The sequence below is a fragment of the Phodopus roborovskii genome, unplaced genomic scaffold (genome assembly GCF_943737965.1).
Source record: "Phodopus roborovskii unplaced genomic scaffold, PHOROB, whole genome shotgun sequence".
In the NCBI taxonomy this organism is placed as follows: domain Eukaryota; kingdom Metazoa; phylum Chordata; class Mammalia; order Rodentia; family Cricetidae; genus Phodopus; species Phodopus roborovskii.
Genome location: NW_026125680.1, coordinates 1,048,470 through 1,074,494, shown reverse-complemented (window position 1 = coordinate 1,074,494; position 26,025 = coordinate 1,048,470). Strand labels below are relative to the sequence as shown.

The 26,025-nt window shown below is 42.9% G+C and overlaps 1 protein-coding gene and 1 long non-coding RNA gene across 3 annotated transcripts in view; one reads left to right on the top strand and one right to left on the bottom strand.

Annotated features, from left to right (window-relative positions):
* The window catches only part of LOC127217429 (uncharacterized), a 66,593-nt gene that overhangs the window by 19,878 nt on the left and 20,690 nt on the right, over nucleotides 1–26,025 (top strand). The window lies entirely within an intron of this gene.
* The window catches only part of Steep1 (STING1 ER exit protein 1), a 32,048-nt gene continuing 12,098 nt past the window's right edge, over nucleotides 6,076–26,025 (bottom strand). Inside the window, exons 7-8 of one of the 2 annotated variants that reach the window (XM_051178417.1) lie at nucleotides 24,595–25,701; nucleotides 22,898–24,558 (exon numbers count right to left, since the gene is read on the bottom strand). In XM_051178417.1, the coding sequence (XP_051034374.1) occupies nucleotides 25,639–25,701 (63 nt within the window). In that variant the 3' untranslated portion in view covers nucleotides 22,898–24,558; nucleotides 24,595–25,638. Of the gene's footprint in view, nucleotides 6,188–22,897; nucleotides 24,559–24,594; nucleotides 25,702–26,025 lie in introns of those variants that run through there. The other variant, XM_051178418.1, reaches the window with a different exon arrangement.

Sequence of the window (26,025 nt, the reverse complement as noted above, 5' to 3'; positions counted from 1 at the left end):
TCAACTAGGAAGTTTTCAGAGCTTTAAGAGGGGGCCTTGGCAGCCTTGCATATCCCTAAGCAGTTCACCCAAGCATCCTGATGACCTTGATTACGCACAGCTGCATTCCCTTGGATACACTGCTCGATCCGGGCTGGATTCAGGTGTACTAAACAGCAGGAGTTCAGAGGGCATGTCACCTGGGGCTCAGATCTTTTCTACACATGCTTTACTGTGGTTCTGAAGAAGTGGGGGAGATATCCCTAATAACCAGTACACACATGTGTACTCAGCAGAGGTTTGTTGAGTGCCCATTATGAACAAAATCCTGTACAACATATTGAGGGAAGGGACAGAGAATACAAGGATGAACCAGGTGTATCTGGTGCCCTTCTGAACTTTATCTTCTGACAATAAAGCAGTCTCTATATATTCCCCTACCCTCTATAAGGTATAAGATGGCCCATTAAGTAAAAATATGAAAACCTGAGTTCAGTCCCCAGATCCTGCAGTTAAGAAGAGAATTGACTTCTAAAGTTGTCTTCTGTCCTCCACATATGTGCGGTGGCACAAGTGTGCCTGCACTCATGCTATGCACCATCATTTATATATGTGTGTGTGTGCATATGATATATATGTGTATGTGTACATAAGATATATGTGTGTGTGTGTGCATATGGACTAAACATTAATAGTGACTATGGGAAAGGTCATGAGATATCCCTTATACTATTTTAAGTCTTGCAATGTTGTATCAAGCTGAGCACATATCTGTATGTACACACACACACACACACACACACACACACACACACACCAAACTCATTAATTGGTTTGACATTCACTGAGCATATACTCGGAACTGGGTACTCCTAGGTGCTTGGGATACACACAGGAGAGAGAAACCTTTACCCTTATGGACCTTATAGCCCAATGAGAGCAGCATAGAAACAGGAAGGCAATTATGTTATAATACCACAGGGTAACAATAAGGTCTGCAGAAAAAGCCTTGGGAACAAGCAAGGGAAAATGATTAATTGACATGTGGGGAAATCCTTAGGAGCTTAGACCCCCTGCTTCTGCAGTACTTGGCTGCTGTGTGAGTGAATGGCGCCCCCTAGAGTTTTACACTACAATTTATGCCTTGCTCCTGGCTGAAGGATAAGCAAGACTTGGCAGGGACTGGAGAACCAAAGGTGGTCCAAACTGGCTGGAGTACATAGGCCAAGCGGTACAGATGGAATGTGGAAGCTGGAAACACATTATTTTGCAAAGATGAAAGACAAGACTGAACAAGAACTGCATCAATGGAAACTAAGATCATAATGAGAAGCAAGATATCTGCCTGATTTTAAAGTTACTCCAACAAATTGGGTTATCATATGTCAAGGGAGGAAGAAGTAGATACAGTAAAGAAATTGTGCACTGTTTTGTTTTGTTTTGTTTTGTTTTGTTTTGTTTCTTTTTCCAGACAGGGTTTCTCTGTGGTTTTGGAGGCTGTCCTGGAACTAGTTCTTGAAGACCATGCTTGTCTTGAGTCTTGAACTGACAGAGATCTGACTGCCTCTGCCTCCCAAGTGATGGGATTAAAGGTGCATGCCACCACTGCCTGGCTGTGCACTGCTTTTTTTTTAAAAAAAATCTTATTTTTATTTTAAATTACACACACACACACACACACACACACACACACACACACAAGTTTTAGAGACATTTAAGAGTAAGTTGTATATACTATGGTCCTTTACCTCTATTCTTCATTCTTCTATATGTGTTTCTTTTAAAAAATTATTTTTATTATTTTAAAGGGTCTCTCTCTCTCTCTCTCTCTCTCTCTCTCTCTGTGTGTGTGTGTGTGTGTGTGTGTGTGTATGTATGCACGTGCATGAATACAGATGCTCACAGAAGCCAGAGGGGTCAGACACCCTTGCACCTGGAGTTACAGGGAATCAAACCTGGATCCTCTGGGAAAGCAATAATGCTCTTAACAACTGAGAAACCTTTCCTATGTGTGTTTCTTAAGAAGAGAGATATCCAGTGCCAGGCTGTGGTGGAGCACGCCTTTAATCCCAGCACTTGGGAGGCAGAAGCAGGCTGATCTTAGTGAGTTCAAGGCCAGCCTAGTCTACAGAGTGAGTTCCAAGACAGCCAGGAACACAGCCAGTTACACAGAGAAACTCTGTCTTGAAAAAAAATTTAAAAAAAAATAGAAAAATTTTATTTTGAAACCAGACCTTGCCAAGTTGCCCAGGCAGGCCTCAAACTCATGATCCTCCTGCCTTAGCCTCCTGAATGCTGAGATTGCAAATGTGTGCCACCATAGCCAGCTCCATACAGTAATTTTACATCACTTTAATCATTGTTATCCATAATCATAAGGACAATAAGAACCAAGGTTCCAGACACTAAAATGCAGAGTCATGACTTTCTGTAGACCCCCATCTCAGGCCTCCACTCTTCCAAATGCCCTGGAAGCATTGCCAAAGGCACGTGCTGGAAGACTGTGGATGCTGGGATGTTTGTGGTGTTGGCAGCCAGTGAAGGGTTTCTAATTTCTGTGGAGGGTTGAGCCTTCCCTTTCTGAGCATTATTGACCCCTTAACATCTGTATCCTCACCTTAGTCACTTCCCATCCTGTGTATTACACAGAGGGCAGTGTCACCCTCTCAGCTGCACAGGATGTTCTCAGACTAATGCCAAGAGTAAAGCATGCTGTCACTTCCGCCAGTCTCCGGAGACACCGGGTGCTGTAGTGTGCCTGGGAGGGGAAAGGCTGGGAGAGAAAATACTGGCACCTGAACTTCCTGGTTACGGAGCATCTGGCTCATAAAAACTTGATAATGAGCGTGTGTGTGTGTGTGTGTGTGTGTGTGTGTGTGTGTGTGTGTGTGTACTAGTGAGTTGGAGGGATTGAGGTTCCTCTTCCTCAAAGAGTCCCAGTGTTAGCAGTAAAAATGGGCACTCCCTGTCCAAAATGACAAGATGAAGGCTCCCCTACAGGACTCCACACTGTGCTTGTGTTTTGCCAAAAAGAAATCCTGACTTCCAGCCAGGCTTGGATTGATTGATCCATTCAGTCACTGGGGCTGATCTTTGCACTGAGTGCTGAGTAGGGTGGAGCTGGAACTATGCCAATGGAGAGCTATCAGCCTAGGTGCCAACACTGAACCCTCATCTGTCCAGTAACATGGCCCAAACTGCACTGGAGCAATCCCACTTGATCAGTTGCCCAGGGGTTACCTGAGGAGAAGAAATGAGCACATGTAGCTTTAAGTAGACAAAGTTCATACAAAGCCTCCACACAGAGAATGGCCAGAATGTTGGGTGGTTTTCCAGCAGAAAACATTAGGCCAGTCCTGGCTCAGTCAGCTTGTACTTGTAATCCCAGCATCTGGGAAACTGAGTCAGGAGGAGTTCTATGAATTCCAAGCCAGTTTGAGATACAGTGACACATGTTTCAACACAACAAGAATAACAGAAGGCACTTTCGCACACCTCCTGCCCCATGGCCTATAGTTTTCAGTAATTCCAGCCATTCTGGAAAGCCTTCAACAATCAATTATAGCACAGCCTGGAGCACAGCCAAAGTGGACAAAGGGCTAAGCCACTGTGCTCTAGACTTCCTCCTACATCTTTCTTCTTCCCTTTAGGCTTGAGTCCTTGCCAGATGTGCCTCCCAGAACCAGGGCAAGTGAGAGGGAGGACCAGTGTTATCAGTTGGTCCCCAGCACCTTCATACAAGGTGGCAGTGATGCTTTAGTGCCAGCTAGGGTCAACTCTAGAGTCTAAGCACTGTCATCTAGGGCAGCAGGCCCTGAATGGATGGTAGGGAAGTTGGAGGAGGGAGGGGGATCATTAGGGATCTAGAAATGCAGTTGACTCTGTGGGTAAGCTTTTTCCTCCTGGCCCATGGTGATTGATTGCTACATTTCCCAGAAATTGTGTTAGCCACTTAGACACATTTATTACTTAAATATACATGAGGGCTGGGAAGATGGCTCATCAGGTAAAGTGCTGCAAAAGAGAGCACAAATCTCCAAAACCCATTTAAAAGCTTTGGTGTCCCGCATGTAATTCTAGTACACAGAAGTCACAGGGAGAAGTTTCTGAAGCAAGTTGGTTGGCCTGACTAGATGAACCTGTGAGCTCTGCTTTCAGTGGGAGAGTCTGCCTGTGTGTATACACTACAAAGAAGACTGAGGAAGACATTAGATGGCAACCTCAGGCCTCCATACACAAGTGTGCATGCACAAGCACACACACACATACACATACTCACACACAAATGCAAACATGTATATACATGTGCACATACACCACATATATAATAAAAGAAGAAAAATACATGGCATTGTCAAGGCCCTGGGTTCAATCTTTAGTATTGCAAACATCAAAAACCAAAAGAATATATAAAGTTATAATCCTACCTGGCAGTGGTAGCAGCACTTGGGGGGCAGAAGCAGAGGCAGAGGCAGGCAGATCTCTGTGAGTTCAAGACCAGCCTGGACTACAAGAACTAGTTCCAGGACAGCCTGAAAAGCCACAGAGAAACCCTGTCTTGAAAAACCAATAAATTAATAAATAAACAAAATTCTAAATCCTATTAAAAATTAAGATGATGGATTTCCCTAACTTATCACTTCCTAACTGTTTTTCTACAGTGTCTTATTATCTATGTACTTGAAATTATTTACACTATGATACCTGAGTAGTTAAAATGTATACTGATGGGCAATTGGTTCTTTTCTGAGAGTCACATTAAAGAGAGCAGCTTGGAATAAGTAAGCTATGGTAGCAAGCTTTACAGCTCAAACAAAACAAAACACAAAAAAGCAGAAACAAAAACAAAAAACCCAAAAACCAAACCAAACCAAAAAAAAAAAAACCAAAACCAAAACCAAAACAAACAAACAAACAAAAAAACAAAACAGCAAATGCCATAAATCAGAACCCGTCCCAATCCTCTGTTGACTAAATCTAAGAAACTGATGGGAGAAAACACCATTCAGGCTAAACTGAAAGGTTTGCTATATGATTACACTGTGAATCAAAAAAAAAAAAAAAAAAAAAAAAAAAGAGGAAATGTTTGAAAATCATTAGCCCATTGTTGGGCTAATTGTTGATAAATGATGTTCTATCATCTTCATCAGTTCACACATAAACACAGTACCAATCAATATTCACCCCAGAACTGTATTGGCCTATTGCCATTACAGATAAATGAGTTGACAAAAATGAAAGCATTCTGTGAGAATCCATTTGTTATACAAAATGTACAATAAATGATGTCGTGTGCATGATATTTTTAAATTATACATCTGACATAGCAACTCAATTTGTGATTATGCACACACACATATACAGATTTCTCCTAGGAGAGCTGACTGTTAAACATTTAGCAGCACTGGAGAGGCCCAAGGTTCAAAACCACTTTGGCACCAGAAGTACAAAGTTCAAAGGTCCAGGAGATATTTCAACCCTGACCAAAACTTGAGAACTTGAGAGGACAGAAATGTGAGCAGAAAACACGTGTGTGTGTGTGTGTGTGTGTGTGTGTGTGTGTGCGTGTGTGTGTGTTGATTTTTTGAAACACTATGTAACATTGACATAACTAGTCTGAAACTCACCACGTAGATGAAGCTAGCCTCAAATTCATAGACATAGTGTGTGTGTGTGTGTGAGGGGGGGGAGAAAGAGGGAGAGAGAGAGACAGAGAGAGAAAGAGAGAGAGAGGGAGAGCATTTAAAGCAATGGATAAGCACTTTAAAAATATCACTAGGCTATAAAACACAAGAAGGCAGAGACTTTGCCCTTTTTATTCCTAGCAGTTCCTTTGGCACCAGACTGGCACTTGGCAGACACTATAAAAGTCACTCTTTCCATTTTTCTTGAAAAGTAAATGAAATGAAATGGTTCTTCTAGTCAACGGACTTTGCTCTAACTTCCTCACAATGTAACCCAGAAAAGGTTCCAATTGGAGAGTCAGGCCGATCCTTTCCAACCTAGCAACTGCAACATCCCAGGCCCCCTTTGCTCTAAGTGACAGTACCTTGGATCTATCAGGTCTAGGTCTCCTGATGTTTTTGCTTCCTATGACAACTCATGGAAAATCCAATGGACTCCTCTGAAGACAAGGCACCCAGATAATAGAATGTTTCCACTCCCTGAGCCTGGATGGGACCAATCACTCTGGTCTGTTAGCTGTGGCCTGTATGGACAGAAGAAAAGAAATCAGGGGAAGATGAGGGCAAGGAAAGCAATGGGGAAGTCTCAAAATCCTCTGTCAAGCAGGCTGCCTGACCACAAACTTCTGGTTTTACCAGTATCATGGAGAGACATTGATGAAGTTGCTGTGCTGTTATGAGCACTTTCCCACCAGCCTGGTCCCTCAGCCACATCAGTCCCAAAATACACCAAGAGTCTATTAGTTATAAAGCTGTTGGCCACTTACTAGCGTTTCTTAATGGCTAGCTCTGTCTTAAATGTTAACCCATTTTTATCAATCTAAGTGTTTCCACAAGGTCTTATCTTACCGGAGATATGGTCTGGACTTCTTCTCTTATGTCCCACACCTAGACTCCTTTCTACTACATCTTCCAGAATCCTCCTTGTCTCCTAGTCCCACCTATCTTGCTTTCCTGTTGTATACAACAGGGATTTATTCATTAACCAATTTACAGAATGACACCTCCCATCACTGTGCATCTCTGAACTTGGGTCTGCTTAATTGGGATGTGATAAAGGGGGCCAACTCCAGAAGGTCTCCACCCTCTAGTGTTGCCATGAGGGAGTTACTGCTACTGTAGGCACCTGCAACCTGAGAAGAGAAAGAGAGCCTTAAGATATCCCACTGGGCAGCCATCACTTCAAGCTTGAGAAAGGAATGTTTTGAATAGTAGAATTTCTCTCTAACAGGAAGCAAAAGTCTGTTTAAGACAACCCTCTTGGTGAGGCAGGCTGAAAGGATGCTGAAGCTTCTCAAAAGACATGGATAAATTCCCTGTCGCCCACAAAGGGTATCAAGGATGGTGCTTGGGACTGTATGTCTCATGAACCATCTCTCAGTCAGTGTAGGTTTTTTTATCTGCCAGATTTCTTTATATTTCTGTGTGTGTGTGTGTGTGTGTGTGTGTGTGTGTGTGTGTGTGTGTGTGTGAGAGAGAGAGAGAGAGAGAGAGAGAGAGAGAGATAAGTTAATGTATGGAGAACAGATGACAACTGTTAGGAGTTAGTTACAACTTTCGATCTTGTTTCTCTGTATTGCTGAGTATCCCACACTAGCCGACCCACCAGCATCTGGATAATTTTCCTGCCTCTGCTTCCAATCTCACTATAGGAGTGCTGGGAATCCAGCTTTTGACATGGGTTTCCGGAACCCAAACTCAGGTCATTGGGCTTGTGTGCTGAGCTGCACTGCCCACTGAGCAACCTCCCTGACCTCTTAGGGTGACATTTTCATGCCTTTAGGTTGTCATGTCATTCCAATGTCCAGTTCTCACTAATTCATGTATGTACTACATACATCTTTTTCCCATACTTTGAACTGACTTCCTAAAGACAGGCAAAGTATTTGGTTTTAAAAAAAAAAGAGGGCCTCTCTGATTTCAGAAAGCAGGCAGAAGGCTTCTTCTACACCCCTCCATGCTTGCCACTTCCCAAGAAAGAGACAGGTTATGAGGCCCATAATTTTAGGACCAGCCTCTGTTTCCAGTTAAAATGTCAACTCGTTAGTCCTCTTTGCATTCCTCCCTCCCTCCCTCCCTCCCTCCCTCCCTCCCTCCCTTCCTCCTCCCTCCCTCCCTCCCTTCCCCATCCCTCCCTCTCTTCTCCTTTTGGTGCTTTGAATTGAAATCAGGAGCCTGGTAAAATTTTGTTTTATTATTGAGTCATACCTTTAGCTTGGTGCTAAACCAGACTGGCCTCAGTCTCACAGAGATCCACTTGTCTCTGCCTCCCCATTGCTGGGAGTTACAGGTGGTAGTGTGCTCTCCAACATGAGTGCTAAGAACTGATCCTCGATCCCCTACAAGGGCAGCAAATATGCCTAACTGGGTTTGTTTTATTTATTTATTTATTTTGGTTTTGAGAGACAGGGTCTCACTCTCTATCCCAGACTCTCCTCAGATTTCCTATGTAGCTCATACTGGCTTCAGACTTAGAACGATATTTTTTGCCTTGGCCTCTTGTGTGTTGATATTCCAGGTAGGCGTGTGCCGCCACTCCATATGTTTTATGGTGTTCAGAAGAGCACATATGGAAGTTATAAAGCAGTCATTGTTGAATCCTGGCTCTCCAGTGCAAGATGGAGTGGAACCTCCTTAATTGCAGTTTCCTCCTCCTACTTGTTTGTTCAGAATGCTTCCAACTGCGTACGACTGTGAGTCTTAAGTTCATGGCCTGACCTTCAAAGAGAGGCTGTCGTTAAAACAGCATTTGCTGTTTAGGCCAGGCACTGGGCTTGACATCCACTTGAGCCTGGAAGCATTCATAGGTAGGAGAGGCACCCAAATGGTTTGATAAACGAACAAGTAAACACAATTTCAATACAAATGGAAACAGATATTATTCCTTATGTCAACAGTTGGGAGATGGCTGCTTACAGAAGTTAATCAACTTGCCAGAGGATTCAGTTAATATGAGTCAGGATACAAATCTAGGAGGATGTTATTATATAGCTCTTCAAGTTCTGGCCCAGCGGACACTGCCCTGTGATATTAGGGATCCATTATTCCCAGGGAGGCACAACAGCCTTTGAGGAAGAGGCCCAGTATAGCAGCTCCTTCATCTATGTGCACTGCCCTCCACAGGTGGCTTGATATCCTCTGAGGACCACAATATTCAAAAAGAATTTGCACAGCCTTCTTGGCGAAAGCAAACTCTTGGACACCCACCTCTCTGGGATGTGGAGGAACCTCTTAGAAGTCCTGGTAGTATTAGAAGTTCCTTTCAGGGAGGACACCTTGCCTTCTGCCCTGCAGGCCTTCCTGTGCCCACTCTGCTCCTGTGGGACCTACTGACCTCTTGTGGGCAGAGTATTAATTCACTTAGTTGGACAGCCTTACAGGGCTGGAACTCAGCCAAGTGCCCTTTCACACTAGATGCTCGAAATCCTTAGTCAGTTGGACTTGGCTCTCTGACCATGCTGGAGTGGGTTAGCCTGTCGACTTCACTGCACCTTGGTTTTCTCATCTATAAAAAAGGCACGAACCAAGACTCCAGCCCTACTTTAAAACACAGGAAGTCTGGAAGTATAGTTTGGTCGGTAGACTGGCTGCCTAGTATGCATGAAGTCCTGAGATGAATCCCTAGTACTACATAAAGTGAGTATGTGGTTGTCCACATCTGTAATCCCAGCACTTTGAGGGTTGGAGGCAGGAAAGGTAGGAGTTCAAGGTCATTCTTTGCTAGATAGTGAGGTTGAAGCCAGCCTGGGATATATGACATCTGTATCAGAGAAACAAAGAGGGGGGGGGAGCTTCAACACAAGGAAATTTATGGATATATTCAAGATATAAAGGCCCTAGATATTCATGACATTCTTGGTACCTGACCATCATCATTAGAGAGTCTGTGACAGTGCTAATCAATCCCCCTCTCCAAGTCATAGAACACACAGAAAGCATTTGTCTGGCGAAACTTAATTAAAGAGAGAAGCCTGGGGCAGATGAGGGGGCTCATGCCTATTATCCTAGAGTTAGAAGATAGAGGCAAGAGGCTTGTCAAGAGTTTGAGGCCATCCTGGACTACACAGTGAGTTCCAGGTCAGCCTGAGATACACAGAAAAATCCTATCTGAATTAGTTAACCAATTAATCAGCCAATGGAAGAGGCTGGAATAGGGGGTCCAGCTCACCCTAGACCACTTTCCTAGCATATATATATATATATATATATATATATATATATATATATATATCATATAAGGCTCTGGGTTTTATCCTCAGCCCCTGGAGGGAGGGAGGGATGGAGAGAGGGAGGGAGGGGGAAGGAGAGAAGGAGGGAAGGAGGAAGGGAAGAAGGAGGGACAGAGAGGGAGAGAGAGACAGAGAGAGAGAATGGAAGGCCTCTTGTGAGAACTGCTTCAGCCTTGGCCTAGGTACTCTTAAAGTACCAACACTTCAGGATTCCTGGCATCGTCCTGCAGCAGCCAGGCAAAGCTTCTGTTCTATTAGAGAAGCAGTCACAGAGGCAGCAGTGGCTTGGGAAGTTGTCTCTGTGTTTTGGGTACCATCATATCCACCTATAGGCCCAGGTGTAAATGGTCACCGCACTCCTCCAGGGTCACGTGGCTTTTATACCTAACTAGGACATTGAGTAGAGAAGAAAGGCAGGGATCTAAGAACCCTTAAAGAAGCAGAGCCAACAGGACATGGTGGTTTGAGGAAGCCAGTGATAAGGGGAAGGGGATATGCTAGGGAAGTCTGCTTTCTGGCTTGCATAAGTGGGTACCTGGAACTGGGAAGACACTTGAGGACAAGGGGAGAGCTATTGTGATATTCTGGGATTGGAATACCCGTGGGACACTGCAGTGGAGATGACAAATAATTGCTTGGACATGAAAGTGTCTCAGCAGCAGAGACCTGAACTGACACATTTGGGCATCATTACTATGTATTAATAATGGGGGGTAGCTGAAGCCACAATCATGAATGAAATAAACCAGAAGAGGGCTAAGAATGGAGCCTTGGTGATCACAAGCAGTTAAGGAATAGCACTAGGGAGGCAGATGTAGGAGGATTTCCCCATATAAGGTCAGTCTGTGTTACATACTGACACCATGTTTCAATAAACAAACAAAAAAGAATAGCTAACAGGTAAATGGGAGGAAATAGCAGAGGTGAGAAGGGTACTCATGCCAAAGAAGGGTTTTCTCTTGAAAGTCTATTCAAATTTATACACCTAGAGGACATGGAGACCATGGCATCACCAGAAAGAGAAGAAATAAGTGATAAAGTCCATGAGCAGTGAGGGAATCCGTATCTGAAAACGCAGCTAAGTATTGTCCTTGAGCTGCAGGATGAGTTCATTAAGGAGCAGACTCCTTTTAAAATATTTATTTGTTTTTATTTTATATGAAGCAATGTTTTGCCTGCATGTGTCTGTGGATCAGGTGCATGTAGTATCAGTGGAGGCCGGTAGAGGGCGTCAGATCCGCTGGAACTGCAGTCACAAAGTGTTATGCACTACATGGGTGTTGAGAACCCCTACCCTAGGGTCTCTGCAAGAACAGCAAAGTGGTGTTAACCACTGAGCCATCTCTCCATCCACTAGGAACAGACTCAATTTATATCATCCACAGGAGGTTTATCGGGAGTTCTCGGGATCACCTGTTGGAAGGAAGGCATGGAGACAGACCTAGAAGACACATGGGGCTGGGGTACAGGCTGTAGCTAACGGGAAGCTCTGAAGCCAGGACACTAGGGCGGGCTCTTGCATCCCTGTATCCTCATTGCTTGCTCCGGAAAGGAAACACGCCTTTGGGAAAGCAGTTCTCTTCAGCCAAGGTAGTCCCACACAGGCAGAGAAGTCCCACAGGGGTCTGAGAGCTGAAGGCAGAGAGAGCTCTTGAGGACTGAGGAGCAGGGAAACATCTCCGCATCCACCACAGAGAGGAAGAGGGCGCTGTTGCGCTGGCGTTGGTCTGAGGCGGAAGGCGTTCTCGCTGTTAGCCTGAATTCTGCTCTGAGGAAAAACAATCTTTCTGATGAAAGCTCAGGTTGAGGGGTGCTGGCAGGGGGAGAGAGAGAAATGTCTGCTTCAGGAGACTGAAGGGAGATACAATGCGTTTGCCAAGTAGTACTGGCTTTTCTGTTGACTCCAGAACAAATTCTAGCAGAATCAAACTGCTCAAATATCTAGAGTTGCCTTCCCTCGGATTTCATTAGTTTGTACCAGGAAATGTCTATATTATTTCAGGAACTATTTATGAGTTTGTGTTCCTAATACCCCCCCCAAAGCCCCAAACTTTTACCTAAGCCATTTCCTGAACAAGAATTAAATATAAAGCCAGGACTACAGATTTTTGTTTTGTTTTGTTTGTGACAGGGTTGACCGGGTCTTCAAAGTGTATCCCAGGTTAGCCTCAAATTTGCTTTGCATCAGAAGAATAACCTTGAACTTCTCATCCTCCTGAGTGATAGGGTTACAGGCAGGGAGCAGCAAGCTTTGTTTAGAGCACTTCTCTAGCAGGCACAAGGTCCTGGATTTGATCCCAGCATCAACTAAACAAAGCTCGCTGCTCCATGCCCCAATGACGATTATTTTTGTTACAGCAATTACTAATTGTAATAACAAAGATCTTACTGATGGAAAACAAAACCCGTGTAGCGATTACAATATTATAAACTGATTAAAAACTACTCCAAGCTTGACAAATCAGAAGATGAACACTTGTCTACTGGGGGGATGAATAAACAATATAGGAGTCAGGGTTAAACGCAGGCAGATAACAAGAAGCAGGGGATGACAAAGGAACACTAATTATAATTACAAAGGAAAAGAGCACTACTACAATGACAAAATACACAGTAGATGGCTCATCACCTGCTAGAGTGACAATAACCAGGTACTCCGCCTACATAGGTTTTACATGCATGGTCATTTAATGTCTCACTATTCTGGGAAAGTTCCCCACATAAGGAGGAATAGTTTTGATGAGGATTCAATGGGATTGAAGCGTGGGTTGAGCACCCAGCTGTGCCTCTTAAAACTAACTTGTTAGCTGTGTTATGGTGGTGCACACACCTTTAATCCCAGCACTCAGGAGGCAGAAGCAGGTGGATCTCTGTAGTTTGAGGCCAGTCTTGTCTACACAGCTAGTTCCAGGACAGTTAAGACTACACAGAAAAACCATCTCAAAAGCAAAACAAAACTAGCTTGTCACCCACGAGGAGCTCTAAGCAAGTAGTAACAGCTTTTTTTTTGTTTTTGTTTTTGTATGTTTGGGTGTTTTGCCTACATCTATATTTGTGTACCCCATGCATGCCTGTTATAATTCAGGCAGTCTGGCCTGCAGTGTTCATGCCCTGAGACATCATTTTCTGCATCTACTATGCCAAGGGACTTGGTTAATCACTGCCAATGCCACAGTGAACAAGACAGATATGGTCTCTACCTTTGGATGTTTGTAATTCAGAATGGTCAATGGACAATTCTATCATGGATGACAAGTTCCATGACAGAGGCCCAGGAGGCTGTGCCTAGGCTCCATAGCAGCCTGAGGGCTGAGGTCAACAGAGGAAGTCAACAGTTGCAGGGATGTATTTCTTGGGCACTAGATAGAACAAAGAAGCCAATCAGAGTCTGGCATGGTGTTGCACCCATGCAATCCCAATACTTCGGAGGCTGGGGCAGGGAGATTATGTGTTTGAGGCCAGTCTGAGTACACAGATATACCTGTCAGGATTACTTGAGGACCCCCCCCCCCCGCACACACATATGGTCTGTCTCTGTGTGTCTCCTAATAAGGAGTAGAACCAGTCCCATGAAAGGGTAGGTCTAGTCAGCTCCCACTATTGAATCCTGGAAACCAAAGAGCCATGACTGTCTCACAGGGATGCAGGAGTACGCAAGGGCTATGCGAGTATGTGAGTATGACTGCTAATGGCGAAGGTATCAGAACCTCAGCAGACCCACAACCCTGTCTTCCTGGAGAGACTGTGAGCTCTCTGAAGGCAAGACTGACGCCTGAAGCATTCTTCCTTTTTGAGTGTTGAATGTCATATATAATGGTTACACTTATTTATGGAGGATTGTTGTATTGCACTTCAATACATATTCTCAAATATGTAATGATCAAATCAGGGTAATTAGCATTGCCATCTCTTTGGTTATTATTATACCCACATGCTGGGAACCTTCAAACTCTTTTCTCAACCCACGTCTTTCTGTCAGACAGATAACTCAGCATCTGTTGTCATAGGTAGAGTCCTTTAGGCCAAAGAAGGAGCGGAGAATCACATCACAGTGTGCAACCACAGGGAGGAAGAGGGCACAGCGGCACTGGTCAACAATCAAAAAGTGTTTCATTCATTCACTCATTCATTCATTCACTCACTCAATATGTATTGAGCATCTACTGCATTATCAGGAACTCTACTAGGCTCTAAACACACACACTCTCTCTCTCTCTCTCACACACACACACACACACAGAGAGAGAGAGAAAGAGAGAGATCCCTATTCTTACTGAACTCTGAGCTTTTAAGGCAGTGGGACAGTGGGAGCAGCAGGTAATAAATGACATGAGCAAGAAAAATACACAGGGTTTTACGGGAAGAAAAAAACGCAAAAGAGAAAGCAAAAATAGGAGGTGATGAAAGTTTAGATACAGTGGTCACCAAAGTCCTCTGAGGGAAAAAAATGGTATTTCTGCAAAGAAAATGAAGATCCAAAGGAAGTGAGGGAACAGACTGCCACTCAATACCCGAGGGAAAAGTGTACCACACAGAGGAACCAGCAACCACAAAGGCTTCAAGACAGGAATGTGCTTGCATGTTTGAAAAGCAGGGAAGACCCTTGTGGTGGTAAAGACATGAGCAGGAAGGTATCAGAGAAGGAAGTGATATCAGAATGAATGAACAAGTAGACCCTGTGTCTGGTGCCTGGAAGCAGGGAACCAAACCAGTTCCTCATGCAGGAGGTACCTCCAGACCCTGGTGGATCCACAAGAAAAGGTGACAGACAGGCTATTGACAACTCACACCATTCTGCGCCACCCATAGTCTTCAGTACCCACCCCATCCTCAAGCCTGTGGCTCCTTCCAGGAAAGGCAGGGCAGTCTATGAGCTTCCGGGAATTCTCCTATCTGCACTTCTCATCTTCCCATGAGAGTGATAGGATTGCAGATAATCATGCCATATCTCCAGTTCTGGGGACTTGAACTCAAGTCCCTACACTCATGTGGCAAGCTTTTATAACCACCAAGCCATTTCCCTAGCTCCATGATTTTTCTGACAGATGACCATTTGCCATAATTTAAAATTTTTTCCCTGTCCTTATTCATGAGCATAATTGGAACAATGAGGGTTTTTATGAGTTTCCTCGTTTTTTTTTTTTTTTTTCCTATTCTGTTAACTAAGATAGAACTTCCAGAATAGTGTTAAGCAATAGCAATGACAGCAGGCATTCTCATCTTGTTCATTTCATGAATGTAAATTACTCTAGAATTTCATTTGAATTCTATTTAGAACATCCATCCATATATATTCAGGACCTTTATATCTACATTTGTGAGATGGTCCATATATCTTCCTTTCTTTCTATGACAGAGTTCTGACATCTATTATACTATTTTTATTTTTTTTCAATTATACTATTTTAATATAAAAAATTACATAAAAGTTGTCACTCTCCATTATTTGAAACAAGTTCAGAGAAGTTATACTAGAACTCAATGCCACACTCTGGTTACCAACAAACCGCTGTGTGTGTGTGTGTGAGGGGGGGTGAAGAAAGAGAGAGAGAGGTGTGTGAGAGATTGAGAGAGAGGGGTGGGGGACAAGTAGGGGGGAGGGGGAGGGGGAGAGAGAGAGAGAGAGAGAGAGAACTGACAGTCCTAAATCCTGAGCTCAAGCAATCCCTCAGTCTCAGCCTCTTTAGTTCTGGGGTAATAGATGTGCACCAACATATCTGCCTGAGATCACTATCTTTTCTCAATTTCTTTTGGTTTTGTAAGACGAGCTCTTGTTATATTGCCCTTGCTGGCTTTGAACTCCTCATCTTTCTGCTTCTACACCCCAGGTGCTGGGACTGCAGATGTACATCACCATGCCTGGTTTTGAGACCACTGCTTTGCATCATCTTAATGTACATCTCCATCTCTACCTTCATCTTTTCTCTTTCCTTTCCCTCTATATGCATATGCATATACACAAGAGATATAGAGGATACTAAACAATATCACTCTACATATACTGTTCTGTAAGATGCTCTTTTCTGTCAACAATCTACCATTTTAGGGGATGGGTATATCATTCAGCTGGATATTCGAAGCCCTGATTTCAGTCACCAGTCCTGTATGCAGCCAGGCATAGTGGTACACTCCTGTAATGTCAGGATACCAGAGGTGGAAGCAGGGAGAATCAGAAGTTCAAAGACCGTCAGCTGGGCAGTGGTGGTGCACGCCTTTGATCCCAGCACACAGAAGGCAGAGGCAGGCAGATCTCTGTGAGTTTGAGACCAGCCTGGTCTAAAGAGCGAGTTCCAGGACAGCCTCCAAAGCCACAGAGAAACCCTGTCTCAAAAGCCCCTACCCCCCAAAGGTTCAAAAACCATCCTTCATGACATAGTGAGTTCAAGGCCAGCATCAGATAGGAGACACTATCTCAACAACATTAACCTTTCTTTTAAATCTGCCATTCCAATAAATGGTGCGTTTCTATTTTTCTAATTGACCCTAAACGTTCTCACAGCTACTTTGTCTAAACTGAAAACCAACCATGAACAAAAAACATCGGTTGCATCTTCCTATTTGGAAAAGGAAAATAAATAGAAAAACAATTTGCTAAAATAAAATCTTAAAAAGTGGGAAAGGATTTCTAATACTTGTGTCTAGCTTACAATCAAAATGGCTGCTTTGAGAAGCCCAATATATATATATATAATTTTACATATCGATCCCAGTTCCCCCTCCCTCCCTCCCATGCTTCCTGCTCCCCCTCCCATCCCATTCCCCCCCACTCCACAGGGAGGGTCATGCCCCCCAGGAGGGGTTAACAAAATCTGTCGAGTCATTTGGAGTGGGGACTAGGCCCTCCCCCCTGTCTCTAGGTTAAGGGAGTATCCCTCCATGGGGTATGTGCTCCCAAAGTCCTTTTGTGCACCAGGGAAACATCCTGGTTCCACTGTCAGAGGTTCCTTAGACTGCCCAGGCCTTCTAGCTGAGACTCACATACTGACTCATATATGGTTCTTAGACATAGAGCAAAGGATCACCAGCCTACAATCCACACCGCCAGAGAAACTAGGATACAAGGAGGAACCTAAGAGAAGTCTGAGATTCTTGACACTGAACTTTTAAGCAAAGCCTATATATCTGAGAGACACACGGGAAATTGCTGCATGCAGTCGAGGGATGTAGCAAATGATCTTTTAGGTCTTTAATTAGAGGGCTGAAGACCATCTACATCTTTCTTTTTGTGGTTGGACATAGAACATAGGGCCTCATTCCAGTTACACAAATGCTCTGTGCTGCACTCTCAAGCACACTCTGCCACTATGCTACCCCCAGCATCCACTGAGCTTCTGTAAGTCCTATCATTGGTTCTCTTTTATTGGAGGGGCTCAAATACACCCCTCCCATAATTCCCTCTCCTGCATCATCCATTCTTCTCCCTTGGGCTTTTTTTTTTAAATCAGCATTTAAATCTGCTGTTATTTCTCTTGTCCTGAGAGTACGTGTCAGTTTTCTCCCCCCACATGCCACACCATTCCCCACCTTTCCTGTATAGCAAAAAACATGTTTAAAAATTCTGTCTTCAACTTGCAACTCCACTGCTCTTGGCCTTCCTCTCTTGAACTCTGTCAGGCATTTGCTGACACTGCTCTATTCCAACTGCTCTTGTCCAGGTCACCAACCTTTTCCTTGCTAAATGCAACAGGCATTTCCAAGTCCTCATCATATTTATCTGTGGCATTTGGCAGATGATCATTTCCTCTTCCTTTAAGCACGGGCTGGTCATTTGCCTATTTGCTTCTTTCTTCCTGCTGTGCTCAGGGTAGCAGACAATGACATTTCCCAGGCTCCCTTCTTCTTTGACTTCCTGATAAGTTTGGCTGCTGGGAGTTATTGGCAGGAGATTGGAAAGAAGGGTAGAAGCCAGGGTATTTCCATTCCTTCCTCTTTGTTAAGAAAGTTGTCTCTAGCAGTGACTATATCCCTCCATGGTTTCCACTAGGTACTTGCTCTATGGTCCAAACTTCCAAGTGGACTGGCATTTCTTTTGTATCAAGTAGTCCCTAATCCTGTGCCAACATCCATCTTCCAACCTTAGTCACAGCTTCTGACCAAACACTCAAGTCTCTGGGCCCTATTCTCTTTGCTAACTATACCTTTTTGGTTTCGGTTTTTGTTTTTCCAGACAGGGATTCTCTGTAGCTTTGGAGGCTGTCCTGGAACTCCCTCTATAGACCAGGCTGGCCTCAACTCACAGAGATCCACCTGCCTCTTGTATCCCAAATTCCGGGATTAGAGATGTGTACCTTTATACTTGTATCTTTGGCAACCTCAACCTGTTTTGTGGTTTTAATTAGCATCTACACATTGAGAACTTCCAATTATTTTTTTATTTTATGTGTGTGTCACATGTGTACTTGGGTACATGTGTAGTGCCTAGTACCTGTGGAGGCCAGAAGAAGCTATCAGACCTCCTGGAACCAGAGAACTGTTGTATAGCTGGTGAGAACTGAACCTAGGCCCTCTGAACTTCTGAGCTATGCCTCCAGTCTTAGACAATTTCCAAACTTACATCTGTAGCAAATCTTCCACAACTGGGCTGAAAAATTATATCTCTGTTATAATTAATCTTGGCTGTCAACAATTAGACTGAAAGATACTTGAAAGATTAGTCAACATCCCCATGGCCGTGTCTGTAAGGTCAGAGACAAATGGACCATGTGTGTTACATCCATTGGTATGTTTTAAAATTGGGTAGTAATAGATCTTCCGATAGGAAGGTAATGGCAGTTAGAGGGAAAAGGTCACTGGCAGCATGTTCTTGGGGTTGTGCCTTGCCCCTCCCTCATACTGTTTCCTGCATGTAACAAGATGAGCAGCTCTGCCCCTCCACTTCGCCTATGGTTTTCTGTCCCGGTTCAGGCCCAAAACCAATGGAGGCTAATGACCAGCCTGTAAGTAAGCTCCTTTAAAATTGTTTCTCTTCGGCTTTTGCTCCTGGTGACAAAATATCTGACTAATTCAACATTTAACTGTTTATCTGACATCTCTACTTAGATAGCCCATAAACATGTCAGAAGTATGTCCAATACATAGTCCCTGGCTTTCTCACAAAGCTGTTCCTCTCCATCCTAGAAAAAGGCACTTCTGGTCTGGCAAGACAGCCCAGTGGGGAAAGACACTTGCTGTGTAAGTCTGTTGACCTGAGTTCCATACCCAGGAGCTCACACGGTGGAAGGAAAGAACTGACTCCACAAAATTTCCCTCTGACCCTCACATGCACACACAATGGCAACCCCCCCACACACACAGAGAGACTTTTAAAAAGAAAATGAAACTTATTCACTCGATGATTGTAGCTATAATTCAAGGAGCTATCCTTGATTCTTTTCTTCCCCTCATTTCACACATATCATCCAGAAGCTAGCCTTGTTAGCCACCCCTCCCCAAGCCACTTCTCAAATGCACTCACTTTCCTTTCTCCAATTTTTCCCTGTTTTTTTGCGGGGGTGGGGTGGGGTGGTTGAGACAGGGTTTCTCTGTAGCTTTGGAGCCTGTCCTGAACCTCGCTCTGTAGACTGGGCTGGTCTGCCTCTGCCTCCTGAGTGCTGGGATTAAAGGCGTGCACCACCACCACCTGGCCTCCTTACTGTTACCTCATATAGGATTGCCAAGATATGTAATAACTGGCCTCCCTGCTTCTGTTCTTGCTTCCCTACAAGCCATTCTCCACTTTGCAGCTATTACTTTAAAGGATGAGTAAGGACTTCAGAGATGGCTCAGCAGTTAAGATTACTCATCACTCAAAGGACAGAGTTTGAGACCCAGCACCCACAACTAGCAGCTCACAACAGCCTGTAACTTCAGGGTATCCAACACCTTTGCCCTCCACAAGCACTTACATACATGTGGCATACCCACACACAAGCACACATGCATACACATAATTAAAAATAATGGTAAAAGAAAACATGAATCAGGGGATCTAGGGATATAGTTTAGTGGTAGACTGCTTGTGTAGAATGTGAAAGGACTGAGGATCAATCCCTAGCACTGTAATTTTTGAAAGTTTTTTATTACTTCTTTTAGTTTGTGATTATAACATGGGCTGAACAAGGACAAGAATAATAGACATGCTAAAGTGGACAAAGGAAAGTCCACGAGGCCTGAACTCTACACAAAGAAGTACAGGCAACTAAGGAATGCTGATTTTTTTTTTTTGCTTGTATTTTTTATTTTTCAAGAAACGGTTTCTCTGTGGCTTTTGAAGCTGTCCTGGAACTAACTCTTATAGAATATGCTGGCCTCTACCTCACAGAGATCTGCCTGCCTCTGCCTCCCAAGTGCTGGGATTAAAGGCATGCACCACCACCGACTGATCAGCTTGAATGCTGAAATATTTTAAAAAAAGAAAATGGCATTTATTCACTTCCCACAGGGAAAAGCATTACCAGTTGGTCATCCAATACGAAATGGTCATCTCTGAAACATGCAGCCCCCACCCCCAGACAGGGTTTCTCTGTGTAACAGCCCTGGCTGTCCTGGAACTTGATCTGTAGACCAGGCTGGTTTCAAACTCATAGAGATCTGGCTGGCTCTGCCCACCCCCCCCCCAAGTGCTGGGATTACAGGCATGTGCCACTACCTCCAGGTTGCAAAAATTTTTAAATAAAATGAAAGTGATAAATTATATGATGTTATACACCTTGGATCTCTGAGTTCAAGGCCAGCCTGGACTACAGAGCTAGTTCCATGACAGCTAGGGCTACACAAAGAAACCATGTCTTGAAAACCAAAAACACAAATAAATAAAACAAAATAAATTCTAAACTAAAAAAATCAGAAGAGCGGAATACACACTTTACCAAAGATACACAGATGGAAAATTAACATACACATATGTTTGTAGCAAAAAAAGAAACCAATTCAAATTGAAAAAGCTCTTGCATAAAAACATTTCTCTAAGGATGCTGTCTTAAAGGCCACAAGTCTATTAAAAGACAGTCAACATCACCAGTCACGGAAGAAATGCAATAAAATTACAATGCAATTTCAATACAGAGAAATTTGAGCCCTTATAGATTTTGAAAAAGTACATAGAACAGCTAAGGAAAACAAGAACAAAATCTCCTGGAAAAATTACAAAAAGCCAGACCTTGTGGTTCCAGTCTATAATCCTAGCTCCTTGGGAGGCAAAAAAGAAAAAAAAAAAAAGCAGCATTCAAGGTCTGATTGAGCTAACAAAATCCCATTGTCAAAATTTTTTTCTTTTTTGTTTTTCGAGACAGGGTATCTCTGTGTAGCTTTGGAGCCTATCCAGGCACTCACTCTGTAGATCAGGCTGGCCTCGAACTCACAGAGACCCACCTGCCCCTGCCTCCCCAGTGCTGGGATGATTAAAGATGTATACCACCACTGCCTGGCTCAAAAAAAATTCTTCAAAAAAAAGTATAGGGCTAGGGATATAGTTAAATGATAGAGTACTTATATAGCATGTGAAGATCCAAGATCCAATGCTCACTACAAAAACAAAACAGCCTCCCCCCCAAAAAAACCCCACAAAACCCTAAAACAATCTTACCTAAACAATTGCAACTAGGATGTCCAAAAGCTATTTTTACACAGCCATGTTCACTGCAGCACTATCCAAATAGCAGTCTACTGACAACGAGTGAATCAATAAAATGTGCCACATACATGCTAGGGAATTATTATACTTTAAAAGGGAAAGGAATTTAAATATGCATGGATAAACACTGAGGACTCACACATTGTGAAATAAGACCCTCGTGAATAGAAAAGCGTTGTATGAGTCCACTTCCATGAAGTATCTGAATTAGACTGATTCACTGGAGCAGAAACAACAATGGTGGTTACCAGGGCTTAGGAAAGTGGGAATGGAGGGGTTTGCTCAATGTAGTTTCCAATCTAGACGATGAAAAATTCTCCAGATTGTATCATGGTGATGCAAATTAACACTATTCAACTAGGTACTTATAAATGGTTAGAGAGCCAGGCGTGGTGATACACGCCTTTAATCCCAGCACCTGGGTAGCAGAGGCAGGTGGATCTCTGTGAGTCTAAGGCCAGCTTGGCCTACATAGTGAGTTCCAGGACAGCCAGAGCTACATAGTGAGACCGTGTCTCAAACGAACAACAAATAATAATGGTTAGAGAAATTGGACACGGTAGCCCAAGTCTGTATTCCTAGCACTTGGGAGGTGCAGGCAAGACAGTTCAAAGTCACTGCTGGGAGAAACATGTCAGTGGTAGAGCACTTGACCAGCAGCCATATTAGATATTAGATTCAATCTTTGCTAGTAGCAAAAGAATAAAAATCCCACAGCCATCAGATTTTCTGTTTCTAAAGACAGAGGCTGGAGAGACTGCTTCCATTCCCAGCACCCACCCATGCCTCAAGTTCCAAGGGAATCTCATGCCCTCTTTTGACCTCTACAGGAAATCAGGCACATGTGATACACATACATATATGCAGGCAAAATGCTCATACACATAAAATAAAACTTAAAAGATCTTAAAAGCCGGGCAGTGGTGCCCTTAATCCCAGCACTCGGGAGGCAGAGGCAGGCAGATCTCTGTTTGAGGCCAGCCTGGTCTACAGAGCGTGTCCCAGGACAGGCTCCAAAGCCACAGAGAAACCCTGTCTCAAAACAAACAAAAAAAGACCTTAGTAAACCCACCAAGAATAAAACACACTAACCATGTAATCCCCACATGCGGAAGTTCAAGGTCAGCCTCTGGTACACAGGGAATTTGATACTGTTAGCTTGGGTTATATAAGATCCTGTTTCAAAAATCTAAAAGTAAAACTAACAGCCAGCCACTACATGAGACCCCATCTCAAACAAAAAAAATATGGTTAATAAACATTTTTAAAAACTGTAATAAAGTATGTTCAATATCATCTATCATTAGGAAAATTAAATGAAAATCAGTATATACCCCTGAGAAATGCACAAATCAGAGGAGACTAAGGACATATGGTCCATGGCAATATGAATCTTAAGATGTTCAAATCAAGCTGGTTTAGTTTATTCCATTCTATTATTTACATTATTTTACATTTTGTTTGGAGTCTTGCTTGCTAGGGTGCCTAGGTTGGTCTTGAACTCCTGAATAAAAATTATCCTAAGTGTTAGAACTGGACACACATGCCAGCACCCTCCACAAGACAGTTTAGTCTTTAAAAAGCTTTTCAATTTTCCTTAAGTGACAGTTACAATTACCCAAATGTCACCAATTATTAGAGTGAGAACATTTCGCAACATTTTCATATTTTTGCCACAGTAGATCATTTGCAAAAAGAGAGTATGACTTTCCAAAATTTCAATATGGCTCTTTTTATTAACATTAAAACACATTTGCTATAAAAACACTAGAAATTAAGAGAATGTACATCATATTGTTTTAAATTCTCAATAACAGAGTAAAATATAAAGAAAGGTACACGCTCACTCAATACTAAGGACTTGATATTTCACAATCTTTAGAGGAAGCAAAATGTGTAACTTGAGCCAGATGTTGAAATGGTTGGCATTTATCTAAGAGCAAATATTTCAGAAAATATGTAGAAGTATAACCACAGAATTGCTCTAGGGGGTTCTCTAGCTGAATATTTTTACATTGCACTTCACTTGGTTTTCAAAATGAAATTATGTTCTGATCTAACTATACACATATAAAGAAAGATTCCACAGGAGAAGCAGTTCAGCCTAGCAAAGAGTTTGAATTTTTAAAGTCAGATTTTGGCTTTACCAATTCCCGGCTAGTAGCTCTTGGGGAAGTCTGAGCTTCAGGAGTACTCATTGGAAAATGGTGATGACAACAGCTAACATATCTCAGAGGAGGTATTGTTAGAGTGAGCTAATACCTCTAAAGTGCTTTCCACAGCATCTGACACACACCAGCTACTCAGGGGAGAGTAACGAGTATTAATGTTGCTATTACTACTATTATGTTTAATTATTACTAAGAAAATAAGCACCCCTCAAATCTATAAACACACCTAAAAAGGTCTACAAGAAGTAAGTACATGAGACTAGCAATAATCGGCAGCTGTGGCCAGAGACTAGAAGCCTGAATTTCCAAAGTGGTGTAGGTATATCCAAGCTGTGCACATAGGAATTTGGGGATAAGGTGGAATAAAGGTAGAGGTCATGTCTGCTGGACATAGTTGGTCATTCATACAATGTTAATTCTGTCTCACAACTAGGACAGGAAACGAGGCGAAGAAGAATTAGCCACAGAAAGACCCTACTTACTGGCTGCAGAATAACTGGAAAGATAGTAACAACACCCCTCTGCACATTCCCAGGATCCCCAATCCTCTTTGGCCCAGTTTTTGCTAGCTCAACTGTACCTCTACTCCCCTACCTATTTTTCCCTGCAAGTAATAAAATCAGAAAAAAGGCAAAGAAAATTACTTCTGGTAGCACCTTACAAACAGCCTTGGGGGCTTAAAAAGTGCAATTGGTCATAGATAACACGAAGAGGGCACCACACTCCATGTTTCCTCATGCCTTGCAATATAGGCAAACAGATAAGAATATGGGAAGAACCACGTGGATATTGACGTCACTGAAGCAGTGACACACTTAAAACTGTCTGCAAATAGCAAATGTAAAAGAAGACACCCAACAGATAATCTTCTTTCACTATGCCCCCTCCTGTATACTCACACAGTAATTCTCCCAGCTGACTTCCTGTATACTCACACAGTAATTCTCCCAGCTGACTGACTAACTCCTTTGGGTTACTTAGCAAGGCCATATTTTAATTTAGACCTGAGCTATCCTACCCCTGCATCTGCAATCTGGCTCTTTTTTTTCTTTTTTCTTCTTTCTTTTCTTTCTTTCTTTCTTTCTTTCTTTCTTTCTTTCTTTCTTTCTTTCTCTCTCTCTCTCTTGCTTGCTTTCTTTCTTTCTTGCTTGCTTGCTTTCTTTCTTTCTTTTTTTTTTTTTGTGCTGGGGATGTCCTCACACATGCCAAGCATGCACTCCACTACCAAGCTACACCCCCAGCCACATACATGGCTTTTCCTTATTTAACTCTGAAGTTTGATATGGCATGGCTCACCTATAACTCTACTACTTTAAGTAAAGAAATATTTCTGCAGATTAAGGTTTCTAACTGATTTCTACTGACAGGAGAAAGATTCAAACGATAGTCAATTCGAAGAACAGAGGCAGAGTCTCTTAAAAGGATCCACCTTTAAAGAATGAAATGGAATTAATTTTAAATTTAATTCCTGCTACTTTCTTCCCATACCATATTTTTTTTCAAAAATCTTTAAACACTGTATTAGCTTTGAAGAAGAAGAACAAGTAAGAAACCTTAGAAACTAGAGGCATATCTAACCCTAAATTTATCACAGAAATGTAGTTCAAATGAAGAGGACTGGTACAGAAGCCAGGCACAGTGGTGCATTCCTGTAATTACAGCACTGGAGAGGCTAAAACAAGAAGATCGTAAGTTCAAGGCCATCGTCCAGTATGGAACAAGAACCTATCTCAAAGACAAGACAGAAAACTTATTTAGGCAGATTTTGAAAACAATCTACCTCCTAGGAAGCAAGCAAGATGGAATCAAGGACTTCAGTGAAAGAAAAGAGCAACAATGTGGGGGAAATGAATGGGATTCCCAGACACTTTGTCCTGGGACACAGAAACTAGACCATGAAATCAAGAAGCTATTTTGTCTTGATCTAAGTGCTGGCCTCCAGTCTGAACTCAGAAAGATCTGGATTATTTGAACTGGTTGTCGATCAGGGTCCCCTTCATTTTTGCTTTCTTGGCTTCCAATTCAGCCTGGAAAGGAGAAAAAAAAAGTATGCCCTGATACATCACAATCGCATGAAATTCTTAACATTTCTTCTTTATTCTAACTATCCCACTTGCCCTTAACTGCTCAGTGTATAAGACAAACGTGGCTTTAGAATCCTTATCAACTTAAAACTCTGGCTCATGAAAGCTAGATATAAAGTTTTATGGGTATGTATGTATAAGTCATGAACCTAGAAAGAGGGTCAGGAAAGGAAAGGAAAGGCAGAGACAGTGGACTACATGTGTTAAGAAAGCAGCAGAAGGGGAAGCAGAGTATAGACCTGTAATCGAAGAAACAGGTAGCTAGAG